At 38.6% G+C, this 19,201-nt stretch overlaps 2 protein-coding genes across 4 annotated transcripts; both read right to left on the bottom strand.

Annotated features, from left to right (window-relative positions):
• Positions 1-40: 40 nt before the first annotated feature.
• Positions 41-5,805, bottom strand: LOC113675583 (replication protein A 32 kDa subunit-B). The gene is made up of 10 exons (XM_089190019.1): positions 5,650-5,805; positions 4,565-4,587; positions 4,265-4,351; positions 4,046-4,159; positions 3,412-3,525; positions 2,826-2,863; positions 2,514-2,667; positions 1,888-2,040; positions 1,385-1,476; positions 41-903 (listed from the first exon to the last, which is right to left on the bottom strand). The coding sequence occupies exons 1-10, from the start codon at positions 5,663-5,665 to the stop codon at positions 819-821; spliced, it is 876 nt and encodes a 291-aa protein (XP_089046145.1). The 5' UTR covers positions 5,666-5,805; the 3' UTR covers positions 41-818.
• A 485-nt stretch (positions 5,806-6,290) lies between these two features.
• On the bottom strand, positions 6,291-19,026 carry LOC113675572 (uncharacterized). Of its 3 annotated transcripts, none has more exons than XM_027192165.2 (14): positions 18,964-19,026; positions 16,603-16,772; positions 15,829-16,075; positions 14,630-14,877; positions 13,663-13,981; positions 12,939-13,115; positions 12,272-12,422; positions 11,421-11,617; positions 10,831-11,069; positions 10,166-10,346; positions 9,425-9,592; positions 8,648-8,913; positions 7,810-7,986; positions 6,291-7,387 (listed from the first exon to the last, which is right to left on the bottom strand). In XM_027192165.2, exons 1-14 carry the CDS (start codon positions 18,989-18,991, stop codon positions 6,806-6,808), a joined length of 3,150 nt encoding a protein of 1,049 aa, XP_027047966.2. In that variant the 5' UTR covers positions 18,992-19,026; the 3' UTR covers positions 6,291-6,805. The 3 variants fall into 3 exon arrangements, with proteins under 3 accessions (XP_027047966.2, XP_089046140.1, XP_089046141.1); XM_089190014.1 differs by having other exon boundaries at positions 16,603-16,769; XM_089190015.1 differs by lacking the exon at positions 18,964-19,026 and adding an exon at positions 17,902-18,539.
• Between the last annotated feature and the right edge of the window lie 175 nt (positions 19,027-19,201).

Raw genomic sequence — 19,201 nt, 5'->3', positions numbered from 1 at the left:
GGGTTGAATATTACTGTATATATGGGACAAAAGTATCTACTTTTCCACGTTACGTTGCGTTTAATTGTGTTGTACAAAAGGTTAGGCAAACAGCTCAGTAGGAAAAATATTTTGCTTTCTGTACTCATTTAGCTCAACCTATCCTGACCTGCATGATTATTACAAATGAATAACAAAAAACGCTGAAAGTGCAACTCAGTGACCCAATCGAGACTGCGGTTGCAAGGACTAAAAATCGCAGTTAAAAGAGACTGCAAATAACCTGTTGAAAATAAGGTTAGGTTTGGTTCGTTCATTGTTAGGATAGTTGTTTGCTTATCGGCATTTGCATTGGTACTATCAAAGGGTACCCACATAACTAGGGCTCATTTTTACAAATAACTATAACAAAACAGAATTTATATCTTTCATGCATGATTATCACTGTTAAATTTTCAGCAGGTAATAAAATTCATTTAACTATTGAGGACAACCCACTAAACACTAAATATACTAACACTTAAGTGATATCAAATGTAGACCAACATGAGGACAAGATAATGCTGAAAATACATGAACAAATGAACACAAAAACCAAATAAACAAAACAGAACTAAGTGTCTACTGGGTATTATGTGTTTTTTTCAATATGTCAGGTATGGAATAAGATGGGTAACAGACTTGCATAGCAAAGTGATGAGGTCTTCTTGCTACTTCAGTATGCTAGCATAGTGTTTTTGTATCTCAGCTATTTGGGCTAAACAACTGTAGTCTGTCATGATCTTATGGTTGCATGTGTTACTGCAGCAAGTGAAAAGTGGAAGTGGACCTAAATCTTCTCAATAGCTGTCCGTAGATCTGAAATGGTCATCATCTATGGTGGAATAGATGTGGCCTTCATTGCTGAGCCACTCTAAAGTACTCCTAAAAAAGAAGAAAAAGAAAAAAAACAAACAAAGGAGCTTCATGGAGGCATTGTGTAAGTCTTTCAATGTTTGCTCCCACCCAGAGTTTTGACTAACAATTCAGATTTAAGCCAAAAGGGTGACCAGCATCTAGTTTCTCCTTACAATATCACCCCATGAATCTAACGTTGAGGTCATGAGAATAAAGGAAAAATCCCCAAATGAAGAAGCTCTTGATTGTTAAACAAATTTTCCTTGTCAGCACCGTGGGAAATGTATAAAAAACAGTACATAAAATAAGCATACTGATTTTAGGATGTAAAAGCACTGACAAAGACACTGTGAAAGTCTTTCACTGTTTTTTCCATCCAGGGTTTTGACTAACAATTCACATTTTGCAAAATTTTCTGTCAGTATTCTCATTGTTTCTGGCATAAACCAAATATCCTTGATTCTTGGCTAAACGATGCTTAGCCTCACACTGTGAAGGCCAACCTTACCTGATTTGTTGTTCTGATGTTCTAACTTTTTGTTTAATTTCAGCTACAGACATGCCTTCCTCGTGTTGGCATGATGTAATCATTCTGTGAATCTGAAGCAAAAAACTTATGTTACTGCAAACCCAAAAATAGTACAAAATTATAAATTGGGGAAAACAATAAAAAGAGCTGTTCCTTCCAAAAAGTAATGGTTAACCACACATTAAAATCAGTGTCATTTACTCCAAGCAACACCTCCCTTTCCCCTTCCCCCCCCCCCTCCCCATTTGAACTGGAGTAGCATTTCATCAGGCTTCCCCTGACAATTTACCAGTACACATTTATACTCCTGAATGGAGAGAGAGAGGCACTATGAACATAAAGTGTCTTGCCTAAGAACACAACACGTTAGCCCAACCTGGTCTCAAAGCCAGACCTTTCTACCAGAGTCCAGCGCACTGACCATTGCGTCTTCCACATATTACGTAATAAAACAGAACAAAGTCATAATTTTGGACTCAAACCTCATTTTGAATACCACTGAGCCCAGCACTTGTTCCTCCCATGTTTCCTCCAAATCCTTGGTTCATCTTGCCAGGTGTTGTCATCTGACCCTGGAAGCCTCGCCCAGGAGTTGTGTGTTTCATAGGAGTTGTCATACTAGTCATTTCAGATTGCTATAAATAAAAAGAAGAACCATTTGACAAAGAGGCATGATAAACATGAAGGACTGTCAATGATTGAGGAAAAAAATGTAGTCATTCCTCCTTGTGCATTTATGCATAAGGTCTCAGCCAGTGGACATCACTGATTTCTGTTAGTTGCCAGGCTGTCAAGCTTCACCCATGTCCAGCCTCTGTCCCTCATTTCCCCTTCTACATTTCTCTTCTGATGGAAAAAAAACCTTCTACAAATTGCAGATATTTTTTCTTTTGAAATTATACTTTTAGGTTAATTAACATATATTTATCTCCTATCTCTCCTGGCTTAGGAGGCGGTTACAACATTGAAACAAATATGCTGAGCATCCCTCAGTAGATGGGCCATTATCTCTTGAGAGAGTAGACAGCAAGCAACACTACTATTCAGAATAAATTTTCCCCAGAAACATATCAAAATAAAATAAAACGTGTACTGAAAAGTATATTACCTTATTTAATGCCAAGTGAGAATGAATAACATCAATCATATGATAAGTAATTTCATTGAAGTCCACGACAGGATTTAGGCTATAGGCTATTAAACTGCGACTGTTCTCTCTGAATGACTTAAGGTGACCAATTACTCGAACATAAGTGTTTTCCCTAGAAAAAAAAAATGAGCACATAAGTTGTGCTGCCTCCTCTGATACTTGCAATATGTTATGCAGGCTGTGCCATTTCCCTTGAAATGCAATTAATTATTAAAGAAGAAAATGCTGTTCTTGTATCTGTATACTCACTGTTTAATAAAACATTTTTACCTGCAGGATGATCGTTTGTCTTTCTCTGCATCACTTTCCTAAAAGTCAAGTTATTAACAACAGTTTGATTATGCAAACTGATTAAAAATAATCATTCAAATTCTAACAAGAACATTTGCTAAGGGAAGTAAAATTAAACTTCACTGATTCACTAAATAATTTGCAGCTGGAGCACAAGATGACAAAAATTTATGCTTGATTGTTTGAATACATTATTTATTGATAAAATATCACATTATTGATTTTTAAATATAGTGATTTACCTAGTATCAAGAACACAAAACAGGAGCGTTTTTGAAGAAGGTACATGCAACTGGCAACAACATTTCTGATTCAACAAATCTATCAAAAGCAGTTTCATAAACTAATCAAAAATACAACAAAATCAAAATTTCATTCTGATGAATAATCAGAAATAAATTGTGAAATGTAAAATTTTAAAAGCATAAATAAACATAATATCCACAAACTTAACCGTAAATTGGTTGATTACTTTATAGGTCAATTGACTGAAGATCAACTGATTCACTGCTTGATGAATTGATCAAGCCAACAACAATATTACATGATGAAGTAAAAATCAAACCTCATTTTCAAGCCATTTTCTCACAATGATGTCCTCCCCAGTCATATCATTAATTGTGTACATAATATTAGTTGCTGACTCTTGTGCATCCCGAATGACACCAACCACTGAAACCTGTAAGTGTATACAAAGTAGAGGGAAAGTACAGGTTGCAGTTGTAAATATAACTGAAAATAAAAATACTTACTTTAATCACTTAATGCCAAAGGCTGGAGCATGCAGAGGGGTTTGCTGTTGTTACAAGAAAATATCCAAGAATCCCTGTCCACTGGGTGTTAACCCTTTACCTCCCATGATCTGATTGTTAATTCTCCCCTCTACTGAGCTGCTACACATTTCCTTGAAATTAGTTATGCAAATTTGCTGATAGATTAAGATAATAACTTCTACCTGATAACTTTGAGTATTCTCATTACCTGTTTACTGGATAATGTATGAATAATTTAGGAAGAAGTTACATTTTAATCACCTCTGGGAGTTAAGTGTTTAACATCCATACATTGTTACATGAACCGTTATTGAATTACATCACAGACGTGTGCAACAAGAAAATGAACAAACACATACGGCAAATAAAGCAGTTTGTTTACAGCATGTATCTGCTACACAGACAAGGACTCTTAATAGTACACACCTGGTTCAACTCAATGTTTCCTAGTTTGAAGGCATCTTCTGTTTGGTTATATGTTGCACTGTGAAGCTGCTTGATGGAGCATGGAAGGATGGACTGAGCTCTCATTGGGGAGCGCTGAAAAACAAGCAATTATAAAAACAAAACACATTTGACACATGTCTGTTTTAAGAGTTTCGACAAACTTGTTAAATCATCCAGCAAATACTTCAAATGACTCACCTTCTTTTCCTGGGAGTCTGTCATTGGGGAACCAAATCCCCCAGCATCTTGCATGTAACCTCCACCTCCAAAACCAGTATCCATTGACTAAAAGAAACAAGGAGCTGGTCAGTGAGACAAATTGATAATTCTGCAAGGAGAGCAAAGAGTTCTCAGATCTTTAATCTCTTGAGAACATTTGGCTGTAAATGGCACAAGTGATATAGATTATTGAATGGTTATAGAAATCAAAGGTTTCAGATGTTTACACGCTATTGCATTCATCAAATTATTTTTAACCATAGAAACAGCTTTAAATACCTGATATCCACCACCAAACTGATCTAAGAGGAAACAAAACAGAAAAAAGGTTGGTGTGACTAGCTCACATGAGTAAATCATTAGGGGTTTAAAATGTAATATTGCTCAGATTGTTAGTTAATGAATTTTACTGTGATATTGTCAGAATACTACATTGTTCCCAATCAAAAGAAAAGACAAGAAAGAATTATTCCAGAGTGCATGAGTTTCAGATAAGTCTGGATATGACTGTTTCCCTTTTGTTAAAATTGTTTCCTTAACCCTTATGCTCTCAATATAATGCACCCGAGAAAATCAGATCTATGCAGTTCTTGTTCAGAAGAAAGTCTTTATCTCCATTTTTTAAAAATTTTTAGAATGAGAACTTCCTTTACCACCAAAAAATACCAACAATGCGTGTTAAATTTTTTCCTCACTTTTTTTTTTTTTTTTAAACTTTTTCTAAAAATGGCAGTCATTTGATGAGAAACAAAACATTTTATGGAGAGGTCTTGCTTCACATGAAGTCAGGTCTGGAAGGTAATCCCACATATGACGTAAACATTCCTCTCAAACAAGGATGGAGATCAATTTTAGCTTCCTAACAACAACCCAGTCCTCTGCTGTGACACTAAAGGACATGGAGACATGACACTAGTGTTCGATTCAGTGTAGCTAACGCTTGCACCATAAAATGCATAACATCTGATTGACCATTGAGGAGATACAGTGCAAGGCCATTACATGTCGCTATGCATATACACAGACTCAAAGAAATTTCTGCACAGTTTTTCAAACACTTTAAAATGAATAATTGAATGCTTGCATAACTAGTCGAATGAGGAGCTGTTTTACCAGCTCGCTTTTCTTAACGGTGTGGTTAAAGACGTTATTCCAACAACGAAGGATACGTAGTAGAATATAGTAGCAAACTTGTGCATGTAAAGCAAAATTTTGAGAGAAACCTGTTCATTTAAAATTAAAATTCAATTAAGTTAGGCAGACTAGCTAGAAACGACGACTAGAATGCGAGGCATTAACAGGCGATAATAACAGAAGTATGGACAAAGAAAGCTATTACGGGGGGCCACAAGGAAAGCACTTACTTGTGTCGTTCCACATACTTGTCTATCTGGTAGTTGACGTTTAACGTTTTCTTATTGCTCATAAAATTTACCAACTCTCGAGGAAAAGAATCACGTAATTTTAGTCGCACTTAACAAAATTGGCGGCAAATCAGGCCACACTGCGCAGGTATCATCAAGGGTAGTACTGCTGACCAGAAAGAGAGTGGGGAAATTTCAATAGGTCCGCTGAGCGTACTACATCCTGTTAAGAACAGGAAGGTAACCATGATCTTTCTTGTTCAATCAAAGAAAGTGATCATAAAATTGGACTCATTTCAAGATCTCATGGGCCCACTTTTATCTACTGTTCGCTCCAACGCCAGAGGAAGCCCCAATAACAATCACTGAAAGATTTCTATTGATATTGTTTGAATATTATAAGGAGAAATTTTGTCTTAGTCACTCATGAAGTAAGGCTAAATGACCGGTAGCCTGTATGTATGCGAACTATGGTGTTCTCGGGGTTTAGTTGGCAAATCGCTGAAAGAGGAGGTCTTTCCCTTGGTCTAAATGACCGGTAAACGAGGTCTTCATTCTTCAAAAGCTTCGCCAGAGAGAAAAGAAATTTAGCGTTCAACGATGAACTTAAAAAATAAAAACAGCAATGTCGGAGACTAGACTGTCGTCATAAAGGTACTTTATTTGGCTAGGTGACAAAAGCAATGGCATCAGAAATGGACTTGAACACTTTTCAAGGCAAAATTTGTTTGGATGGTAAAATCACTGCTCAACACGATTGAACGCCATTTCAACTCAAATTTCAAAACAAATAAAAGTTTATCACTAACAATAACGACAAAAGCTACAACCTCATTTACACGCAAATATAAGGTTCGCAATTAAGAAATTAAATACAATTATTGGACTTAATGGGTCAAATATATTGTAACAATACATGTATTTCCTCAACTTTTCAACGCAAGAAGCGTAAAACGCAGTTTTGATTATAATGTTTACAAAATGATCCAAATTAGTTAATGGCACACGGATATTTCAAAGAAGTTCTGTAATGTCTGTACAAAATGAATACAGAAAAACATGCCAGCCCCAGCATGACAAAAAGACTTAAGTACTGAAAACGAACCGTTTCATCTTGCAACACAAGTACACCAATTGCATTTTCACGCAATCCTTATTACTCTGTTTGCATGGGTTCTTCCACTTGCTGCTGCTGATGCGCACCATGACTGCTGGCCTGCAGGTCGCCTCCCAACTGAGTAGAACCTCCAGAGGCCTGGTTCACCACGTCTCCGCCTTGCGTTTGCAATGCTTGCTGGTCAGCAGCTCCAGCAGCAACTTGAGCCTGAATTAGTTGCTGATCAGCGGTAGCTATCAGTAAATGAGGATGCGACTGCGCAGCCGCCATGGCAGCTAGGATCTCTGCTGGCACGGTGATGCCCAGAGTATCGGATCCCTCTACAGTCACATGCGCTGCCTGCATGGCTTCACCGATGGCTGCTTGAACGTCAGCTGTAGTGACTGCCGTGCCGTCGGCCACCTCCATAATATGCACTTGTCCGGTAGGAATGCCCACAGCTTCGCCAACCGATACCTCGGGCCCAGCGGTTGGTATGTCGACAACCTGAGGCATGGTGGTTACTACCGTCTCGACAACGGATTGGCCCACATCACTGGCGGAGATGCCGGCGCTGACGGCAGCTTGTGTGACGGGATCCACCAACATGGAAGCTTGGACAGCGTGACCATCTTGCAAGTGCTGCAAAGAAATAACTTTTTTATTTATTCACTTTTTTCCATGTTCTATCTCACCTTAAACGATAATCATTGAAAGCTCAAGATCCATGTCAGTATAGATCAAGGGTGCACCTACCCCTCCCCTAACCCAAAATTGAACCTATCTTGTTCTCATTTGGCTATTGTTGGGTGAGGGGAGGGGAGGGGAAGGTGCCAGTTTCTCAGATACTGACATTTATCCGAATTTAAATATTTTCTGCTGATCTGAAGAATGAAGCAACACCTCATTTGTGTAAGTATGATACCTAAAAACCAGCAGCAAAATCATTTTTGCTTCGTTCTTGAAAATACTAAGGCATGAACAATAAAGGATTTTTGACTTGAAATGAATTCATTGAATGGTACCAGAATTCAAAAAGGTAAGTCTGTTTCCTAAGTACAAACCTGCTGCATAACAGCATCCTCTTCGCTATGTGTCGTCTCCTCAACGGCTACAACCCGAGGAGTGTCGTCTCCTTCAGCCGCCGCCGCAACTACTGCTTCACTGACGGCAACCAATGCCTCAGCCAACTGAACGTCAGCATCTGTACCCAGATGACTGATGTTTACGGTAGACATGGTCTGTTACGATAAAAAAACGAGACAAGCGTGGTTACATACACCAAACTTCCATGAGCCGATGAGAACTCAAAGATACAAAGTATGTCCACATGACCGATTATAAACCATTCTTGAATGGTTCCAGTCAGATAGACATAAAGAATTGTTTCATATTTTGTTGGCTAAGTTAGCACATCAGTTGTTTGTTTGTCTGTTCGTTCTGATGCCTGGCAACAGATAAAACTGCCCGTTAAAAAGCACCGCGAGAAATTACACACATGGCAAGAAACGGAATCAATATCAGTGTCTGGACCCCTGCGCACCTACCCCTCCCATAACCCAACAACAGCCAACTGATAATAAGCTAAGGTTGATGTTGGGTTAGGGGAGGGTTACTTGCGCAGTTCCTCAGATACTGACGCTAATCAAACAATAGCCCCCGCTTTCGATTATTTCACCTGTTTAATAACCCGGGCGAAAGGCTGCAATAATAAGAGTTGAGAGTAAGTGATAAACAAGGTTATCGCGTGTTCCCCCGGCAACACAAGAGGGATATTGTACTGATTAACCAATAGAAAATGTGGTCTAGAGCTTTTATGAAATGAATACAAAACATTTCAGTTTTATTTCCTCTTTACCGTAAAATTTAGAGAATTGATTTAATGAACTAAAGTCAATGTACCTGTTCCACAGTCGTGGTCCCTTGTGACTGTTCATCGATGACCTCTGTGTCAGACTGATCTTCCTTTTTGCCCCGCACTCTGACTCGTCCATCGCCCTTGTTATGCACCTTCATGTGATATCGGAGAGAGGCCTTGCGGGAGAAATCCTTGTCGCAAACTTCACACTTGAAAGGCTTCTCGCCCGTGTGAATCCGGAGATGATTGTTAAAATGGCTCCTGTGGTTGAACTCTCGACCACATTCGTCGCATTTAAAAGGCCGTTCACCTAAAAGATAAATCGAAGTTGTTAGACGGAGGCGGATCCAGACGACTTTGATTCAGTAATTAGAGAATTTTTGTCACACTACAGCTTTGAAAAACAAAAGATATAGTTCAACACAAGTAAATTCTAAAGACTTCATATTTAGTGATTACTTGCTGTCCAGTCATTGCATGGATGTTGGTGCCAACCAAGTTTTAAAATTAATGTCTGATGAGAGGGACCCCCAGAACCATTACTACCCCCTCCTGGATCCGCCAATTTTAGAGGACTGAATATAGGCAAAACGTTGTTCAAAAACACAAAGAAAACAAAATAAAGAAAACTTTCGAAGAATTTAGTCCTGATCCAGCCATGTAAAGATCCGAAATTACTAACCTCATAGAAGCAGACACTTTTTCCCTACATGTGTGTCTGTTTTTCCTGGCCACCGGATTTGAGATGTTCGACCGAATAACCTAAACAATGTCTCTTGCTATGGAGCATCGAAAATTTAAAGAAAATTTCCTTCTAGTACCTGTGTGTGTTCGAATGTGCTCCTTCAACGTGCTAAACCGAGTGAACATCTTCTCGCATTCGCCACATTTGTACGGTTTGTCCTCGCTGTGCACGGGCATGTGCACTTTGAGGTCAGTAGAACGTGCAAAACGCCTGCCGCACTCGGTGCATTCGAACGGCTTCTCCCCTGAGAAAAAAAATCAGACAAGCAAAGTAAGTGCGCTTTTCCACTTTTTCACTAAAATCAGAGCAATCACAACGACCTATCAGAGCGAATGAAAATGTGTAGGAAAACACGGGTAACAAAGTACTTTTGAATTTCATTGGCTGAGAAAATAGCGCTGGTATCAAGGGTAACCCTGGATTTCTTAGGTTTTGCTTTACCACGCTCTGTGATTGGTCTAGAAAACTCGCGCTACCATCTCAACTAATCAAATTTAAAACTACGCCCAATCCCAACCTGGTTCTTAACGTTTTTCAACGCTGAGTTCTCATTGGTTGATAATGATGTTAATAATAACAATAATTGTTCTGATTGGTAGTTGCGATTACTTTGGTTTTAGTTTTTCGACCCTCAATTGAAAATACCTACGTGGAGCAAAACAAAAGAAATAAAAAAATACATAAACTTTCATGATGAAAATTGCTCTACGGTGAAAGCGAAGAAAATGTCGATAACGTATGTTCCAATCCTCTGTTGAAATGTAGCCTTGTATCTTGTAAATCAATAGCCTTAACGCTCCTCGGTGTTTCTCCTTACCAGAATGCACAATGGCATGACGCTTAAAGGTGATTGTAGAGATGAACTCCTTGTGGCAGATGTCACACTGGAAAGGTTTCACCCCAGTGTGTCTTCCCATGTGAGACTGCAGCTCTAGTTGGGTGCGGAATGTCTTGTCGCACTCATCGCATTTAAACGGTTTGTCTCCGGTGTGCACGGCCTTCAAAAGAAAATAAAGAGACCAGACATTATCTCAAACCTCTTGAAAGTCAACAATAGCAATTCAGTGATACATCGAAACAATTCCACACCCAAGAACATGACCTGAGTTTGAGATTTCCCAGGTAAAATTACAGTTCTATCCTGAAAGTGACCTAAGCAAAAGATAAATTTGTACATAGAAAAATTGCAGTTGATACATCAATAGAGATAAAATTACAGGGATGCCGCTTATGTTAAGATATCCAGGGTAAAATTACAGTCTAGGGACAGAATCTCCTATCATTTGCAGGCTGGTAATGAAACAAGGCCGCAACCCACGAACTTGGCTTAGCTTCGAAGTTAAAAAGGAAGTTCGAGACACTGTATTTCAGGCTTAAGATTTATCAACGCCGTTTGCCTACTGTAGGAAAAAATGGTATGCAAATTGGGTATTCTTTAGGCACAGTGGACAGTTTACAGCATTGTGATCGACTGTTGTTTACCTGATGAGACTTGAGCCCTGTTTGAATAGCAAAGCCTTTACCACACACATCGCATATGTAAGGTTTCTCCCCAGTATGAGTTCTCATGTGGTCTCGCAGCCGAGCGGGGCGTGTGAACTGCTTCGGACACATCTCACACTTGTATGGTTTGTCACCGCTGTGAGTGAACTTATGCTTCACCAAGTCAAATGACTGGATGCAGGCAAAATCGCACTGATCACACTTGAAAGGTTTTTCACCTGAAAAAAAAAAAAAAGTATCAACGCAAATTTTATGGCGATGGACCCCGTGAGAAGCTACGGAAAACTGAACTAGACCTTAACGTGAAATCAGCAGTTTACGGTCAAGTTGCCTGAAAGGTCCTCTCGCCTAAGGCCAGAGTTATGTGGCGATTGATACAGATTTCTTAACTTGATTGCCTATTCATAGTCTGTTAGACAGATCTTTTGAGTAATTGTTTCCGCTGTGAACACTCAGGTGACATACATATACAGTTGGAAAAATGACTTTCAGGCAACTTCACTAGTTCCCCACTGGACAATTGCTATTCTTCACAATGTAGTGACATACACGGAGATGGTATTTCTTACCTGTGTGAATGCGGTAATGTCGTTTAAGATCATCATAACGAATAAAAGCCTTTTCGCACTGATCACATTTGTGTGGCTTTTCGCCAGTGTGCCTGAATGCATGGCGGGACAGCTCGGCTGGTGTCTTGAACGCCTTATCACAGCCTTCCACTTCACACTTGTGGGGCTTCTCTTCCTGATGCACTCTGCGATGAACCCTACCAATCAAAAAGTATGGCACACATATAGTGGTAGAGGTTTCAATAACTTTTTTCCATAAGTGCTGTTGATGGTTTAATGGGCTGCTGCACCCAAAAAGGGGGACATAAGCCCCCACCTTCTCCAAGGGACTCTGGGGGCATGCTAAAGAAGGCAGTAAGAAGTTTTATAGGAGGTGGTAGATAACTGGCTTTAATTGCAACCCTTGTGAGAGGCAGTATGGTGGTGTGCTACTCAGGATCAATGGGACACCAGGTCCACAGGGGTTTCAAAATTTTTCAAATAGGGTGTCAGACTTGGCAAAAGTAGGTGAATATGAAAAGCTCATCCAAGACCAAAGGGTAATTATTTTAACCAGAGCAACTGGTGACATGTTATTGAGCTACCAATGTATTTCATGCAGTCACCAGCTTGTTTTGAAATCCCTGAGTCAAGAAGTCTGGGTTGGAGACCAAACCAGTTCATTTTATTGTTTTCATAAGCAACACAGTTAACTATGGAGGTTCCTCTTCTTGGTATATGTGAGTAATAGAACACTGTTAAAGACACCTGTACACATGCTTGAAGGTTAACGAAGAGGAGAACAAATTTTCACCTCTCATACAGCTTACATATATGTGCCAAATGTGTAACAACAATTAAACAATACTAACCTCAAAGATCCTGGGTTGTTAAAGGCCTTACCACATGCCTCATGATCACAGATGTAAGGTCTGTCCTCAGAATGGGACAGAACATGGGATCGCAGAGAGCTGGGGTTGTTGAATGCCTTGTCACAATACTCACATTCATATGGCTTCTCTCCTAGATTGTACATCAGTAATGAATACACAGACAAGTTACCTTTAGTACATACATACATAAACGTACCTTGTATACATGTAATAATCACTTATAATTAGTTACGTGGGTGCTCCATAGGGGGCCTGAGTGTAAAAGTCAGGTTTTTTTATCTTCAGTCACAAATGACCATTGAGGCTCTAAAGTGCAAGTGTAAGTTTTTCATGTGTAAACTGAAGACAATGTGAAAACACTGTGTAAAAGTGAAAACAATCCTACGTACACTGCAAATTTCACCCAAAAAAATTTTAATTTTCATGTGGCATAATGATATTAGTATGAAAACCATACAAAGGCTGCCCCTAGATTTTAGAGTTACAAGCCATTATGAGCACTTAGGTACATTTTACCAACAGTTTTATTGTAATATTGATTTGATGATACCCATTAATTCATCAGTAGAAACTAATGACAACTAAATAATTTAAACTCATGAAATTTAAAGGTAGTGTATTCAGGGTGTTAAATTATATACAGTACCTGTATGAATGAGCATGTGCTGTCGCAGATTGCTGGCATAATTAAATATCTTGCCACACACTTCACATTTGTGCTGCTTCTCCCCAGAGGCATGTTCTCTCATATGTCCATAATATGACCAGGAGCGAATATAAGATTTTCCGCAAATTTCACAGGTGTACTTGGGTTTACCATCATCTAAAAGATTGTTACCACAAAGTAATATCTAATTCAATAATTACATGTGAGACATGTAAGTCATTTTTTTAGTATAAAATATACAACCAGTACAATGTCCTACAATCTGCTATATAAAAGGCAAAAAAATTGTATTATTACAAAATCATTATAAGCTTTGCAGCAAAATTTAAAATGTCTAAAGTCATATTGAGACTGTGGTATTTTTCTAACGTTCTGGAACACATAGCACACAGGATGTGGGAATTCCATATCCAGGAACATGCAGGCAAGTTTCAACTCCTAATGTGCCAGGTTGTATGCTTTAAAAGAACAAAATAATATGTTTACTAGTATGTCTAAAAAGCTAACCATAAGACATTTAAAGGGACTTGGTTAACATAGTGTTTAGAAAAGCATACTTTTCCCCACTTTGCAATACAAGCATAGTTAAACAGTGTCAACAGCTACATCAGCAATGACTCTGTCCAGGTAATGGAAGAACAATCCAAACTTGGTTGGATAAGCTGTATCTTATACACATTTTGTAGGAATAATTCCCACTCACCATCGCCATCATGTTCTTCCCCATCATGTCCACCTTCAGTGCCATCTGTAGGAGCCTCTATCACAGCTGGATGAACTGTGACAAGGGTGGCCCCTTGCTCTTGAGCTACAGCTGCAGCAGCTGCTTCTGCACTTGTGGCAGCTGCAATGATAGCTTCTGTGCTGGTGGTGAGGGTGCCCCCAGTTGTGGATACCCCTCCAGCATCTGTCTGCGATGAGGCCAGAGCTGACATTTGGGTAACATTCAGGGGCACTTGAATGGTTTGGCCACCTGGTAACTGAATTGTCTGGGTTGTTGCTCCTGGTTGAGAGGGGCTTATCTGGAAGACAAAGCAATAATGAAAAGACCACAACAGGATTACCTAGATTGGTAGAGTCAGGGTTTTCACCAAGAATAGTGCTGAGTGACCAGCAAGAATTCTCCATGTCTGAATAAAAATAGATTAGGCCATCAAAAGTTAACCAGAAAATTCTATGAACTAGCAAGAGAACTCTCTAAACAAGTGTCTCGTGAAACACCTGCCGATTGCCACACTACATCCTGGAAGGTCCAAGGTTTGCATACAAGACCAGACTGACATTCAAGGTCTTGAAGACACTGAGTAGAATTTGCTGTCTTTGTAATGAAACATGTCTATTGTTGTATGGGGATGATAACCTGTGGGCTTCATCTACCACATCTTCAATGTCATGTGTTTTGTAGGAGACCATTAAGAACTCACAAACTATTAAATGCAGTTGTAAAGAGTAGAACACCAGGATGCTGGTCCTAGTTTCTCAGTCTGGTTTTCAACTCAGAAGTCTATGATCACTGGGGTGTGGAAAATCCATGGAGAAATCAACTGATAAAGCTACTCAAAGAGTACACTTTATATTGCCTAAAATATCAGGAATCACGAAACAACTAAAAAAAATTATCAATAAGTTAGTAACAGCTAAGAAATATACTGGAACTTTCAAATGCTAACCTGTAGGGTTGCAAGTGGCATTTGACTGAGTGTGGCTTGTAATGAGTTCAAAGTACTTGAATCTGTTGATGTGACAATTGGAATAAACCGTGCTGGAGACTGATGTTGCAGGTACTGAATGTCGCCTGTTGCAGATTGGGAAAGGACCTGAACTGCAATCATTTCAGCCTGCATGGTGGATAACGTAGCTTGGTCCATCACCTGGGACAGAACTGATGTAGGTATAGTGGTAACATCAGTAGATGATGCTGCAAGGGAAAGCATTAGAAGAATTCAAGAATTATAAACAAGTAAATTATATTTTGACCTGTGAAGGATAATAGGAACTCAGCCCATAACAGAATGATAAACAAACAGTTGAAAGTTTTCCTTGGAACGTCAAACAGAAACAATTTTTTTTACAACGGATCAAGAAACCATTTAAACGTTTCTGTTACAGCATTAAACGTATGCAAATTTTTTTAAACGGATCAGTAAACTGCTTAAACGTTTTACCAAAAGCGTTAAACGGATGAAAATTTTTTAAACGGATGAGCAAACCATTTAAACGCTTTCACAGTTTAAACGGAAAAGCGTTAGTGTTCGTTTTCCCATGGAGGGTCACATATTCTCCATAATGTTCTTTATATATTTCCTAAGGTGCTGACAAGGAGAATTAAATTTTGTTTAACAGTCCACAACTTCTCTAGTTGGCAATCATTTCCATTTTATAATGACCTCTCTGTTTCTGGGGACTATAAGGGGTTTAAGCCTTTACCCTAACACTAGTATGCATATTCTCCATACTGTTCTCTATAGATCTCCTAAATTCTGACTGGGAGAATTCATCTATCAATCAAGAAGTTCTGTAGTAGGCGATTGTTTCCTTCATTCTCATGACCTTAATTTTTGATTCAAGGCTGATACTTTAATGAGAAATTAAATGCAAGTCACTCTTGGGGGTCAAAAAGGTTAAATGAATGAATTTGACTTTAACCCTTTCACTCCCACAAGTGACCAAGACGGAATTTCTCCTTACAATATCAATACAATATCAAGCAGGTAAGTGATGAGAATAGAGAAGAATATCAATGATGGGATTAGTTGATCCAATACCAAATTCTCTGAACTAACATTAAAAGAATTGTATGGCAGATAGTAAGGAGAATTATTAATTAGATCTTGGGAGTGAAAGGGTTAAAAATAAAGACTGAAATTACCATTATCAATAACCATCTCTTCTTGAACTAGATTGACCTGTCCTTCACTGGAGGTAACCTCTGTACCACTCCCTGCCTCCACTACTTCCAGGTATACTGCAGGTTGGTCTCCCTGTCCTGACTCCATGTTTGCTCCAGGCTGAATTGCCACATACAATGTTTGGGGCTGCTGTGTTTCAGCGTCATTAGCAGACGTTGTAATGTCTTGGGAAGCCACATCTGCCTCTGAAATGACTTCGCTTTCACCCTGGGTTCAAAAAACAATCGAGACTAAGTTTAAAAGCAATTGGAACTCATAAATAGTTTAGTGGAGTGGGCCTGTCACAATTGTGATTGACCACAAACTACTTGAGAAAATCCATCTCAACCTTAACTCAAAGCCTTCAATGACAATTTCTTTACTGTAATATATTTCTTTTTAACCCTTTAACTCCTGTGAGTGACTGAGAGAGAATTTCTCCTTACAATAATTATTAATACAATATCATGCAGACAAGTGATGAGAATAAAGAAAAATATCAATTATTATGGGGTTGCTAATTGATCCAATACCAGATTCTTCAAACTGACAGAATGAGAATCATTTAACAGATAGTAAGGAGAATTACTAATGAGATCTTGGTAGTAAAAGGGTTAAAGTTTAGCTTGTATAATTTCCAATAAAATAAAAAATCTATGTTCTCTATCAATATTTTGCTTTGTTCATATCACTTTCATTGCAAAATGGTGACTGATATGGAAGTTAGCATGGAGCCATGTCGAAGATTAACATACCTGATGGTCTCCTGTATTCACTGGGCCACCTGTGTCAGTACAGTGTTGTTCTTGTGGTTCTTGCTGCTGGTCAACTGCAGAAGTAGTTTTAGCAGCAGACAGAAAAGATTGATCTTGAGATTGTATATTAGAGTTTGCTGCATTTCCATCTGTTAATACAGCTGTTGCTGCTGATTTCAAACAGACAATAAAAATGATAATTTGTAGGTAGGTAAAAAGCCAAGGGCTTTGTGTTAATAGTAAAAATGCATCCTTTATAAGGAAATAGTAATTTCCTCAATGAAAGAACACACAGTTCACGGCTGCAGAAACTGATGGTCAGAAAATTTCCAAGATAACTAAGTAGGGTTGTGCCAACATCAAACTCAACTAAACATCTCCTGTTTACTAACATAAGCCCACTTCAAAATTAATTGTTCACAACATCAGCCTATACATTGTAGCTACTTCAAGACTACTTTTTGTCAACATCAATCCACTTTAAAACTAAATTTATTTTTATCAACATTGGCCTACTTGAAATCCTAAGAAAACCCTACTACCATTTCTTCTATGGTGCAGGTAATCATTAAAACCATTTCTGAAGTTTGAAAGACACAGGAAGGGATAGTGAGAATTAAACATTCTGGTGGCACATGGAGAGGTTCCTATAGCACCCTGGAAGGTTCAGATCATTCAATAAGCGTTTCACAGGAAAAGAAAATAATTCTAGGTTAGTCAGCCTTTTTATAATTTTCATAATTAAAACTTCCTGTAAAATTTTGTTACAATCATTGATTTTAGTTTGCGATTAGAATTAAATCCAGGTTAGTTTACCCTTTACTCAGGGTATTGCTCTGCTGCATTAGATGAGGAATGTTTCCACATATCCTTTGGCCACATCTAAAGAGTGGTTTTTAGCAGTTTTTCAGATCTGGCATAGCACAGGTTCTTTCTGCTGTACCCTTAGTTTCCCTGTACACATGTTCAGATTGTACGCATATACCAGGCTTATCTTAAATAAACTTTTCATATTGAATGTCTCATGTGAGTGTTGTCATAATATCTCATTTTAACTATTAAAGCACAACATTCAGTGATTTCAAATATGGGCCTTCATTCTATTTCGATTTCCACAATTTTGAGTCGCTACATTACAATGTTTTTAGTAAAGAGAGAATTCTGCAGACCTCAAAATATAGGGGTATTGAAACAGTCGGTAATCAATTATTCACTGAGTGAGAATATTCATTGCATAACCTATCCTGTGAACATTTTGAAATGTTTTTACTCTTATGCTTTCTTAGGTACACAACACACCTTGAATGCAATGGCGACCGGTCGAAAACTTCCCGAATGCTAATGTAGACTGACTTCGCACAAGATACGTTTCTTTAATCCTTCGTCAGTACTTTTGACTCCTTTTCGTCCAATTCAGTAAGGCTTACATTTGACGGCGCCGTTCGAAAATCAAAGCAAATATCCTCCTGCTCTGTTTAGTTGGGCGATAAATGCAACTCATAAGAATGAACATAGGCAATTTATGGTTCATCGGTGTCGCTAATATCAGATCACCGCGCTGTGAACACTCTACGAATTTACACGGCAAGGGGAAACACGAACCGCATGTTGATGTCGTGTGTGGCCGTTCTTGCGAAACCTGCCATTCTTCCTTAGGAAAAGTTTCAAACAAGAATTACTTACTCTACAAACAGATTTACTACACAGCCCGAACCGTTTATCGTTTGAGATACTTTTCGGAGTTTTCTTGAGCACAGAAAACTGCGAATGAGTGCGAAACAAAAGTAAAATATGGCGTCGACCGATATGCTGTTGTTTGAACTGGCTTTGAGGGAAACCATGCGATCAAACTTGGAATTGGCCAGCTCCAAAGCATCATACCTTTCTGACTAACACCAGAAAAATTACTTCGAAAGAAATAGCTCAAAAATAAGAAATAATCAGAGGAAGGTCAGCGGAAATCGTAGTATCTTCCACAAAATCCCGCTGACCCTCCCAAAACGACAAGCAACGCTGTTTCGACCGCATGGATGAAGTGTGGGCTCGAACGAACGCAGTTTTGGCCAACTTTTATTTCGATGATGAACTTAATTATCTCATGGATCGGTTTAAAGTATTTCTCAAGAGCTGATATTTCGATGCACCCGATTTAAACAAAAATCTAAAACGAAACGCTTCGTTTCTTCTTGTAACGGCATCAAGCGAATTTTGGCGGGCACGATGAGCGAGAGGTTTTTTAGATCTGAGAGCCTCTGGATTTATTTTTACAGGGTGAAAAGCCGTTATTGAAGTAACCCAGACTTACAGATGTACCCTCCTGTCGCAAAACCGAATAAAAATTTTAGTATTCAGCCGTCTTACCTTCTTCTTGAATGCTCGAGGACGCCATTTTTCTGAACGAATGCACCCAGAATACCCTGCGATCTGTAAAATGAAAAATACTTGAAATTCAAAAATTTGATTAATTGTTAGCATTGTTTCTATTAATAAAAAAAAATGATATCTACATATAATTTTTTTTGATTCTCTAAAACGTCCGAGGTTTAAGCAAAATAAGGGGAAATGAAATCACCAGAAATTGTATTAAGGGAAACAAAAA

The sequence above is a fragment of the Pocillopora damicornis genome, chromosome 12 (assembly GCF_964200805.1).
Source record: "Pocillopora damicornis chromosome 12, jaPocDami1.2, whole genome shotgun sequence".
NCBI lineage: Eukaryota > Metazoa > Cnidaria > Anthozoa > Scleractinia > Pocilloporidae > Pocillopora > Pocillopora damicornis.
Note: the sequence above shows the minus strand (reverse complement) of the source record. Positions and strands in the feature narration are given on the sequence as shown.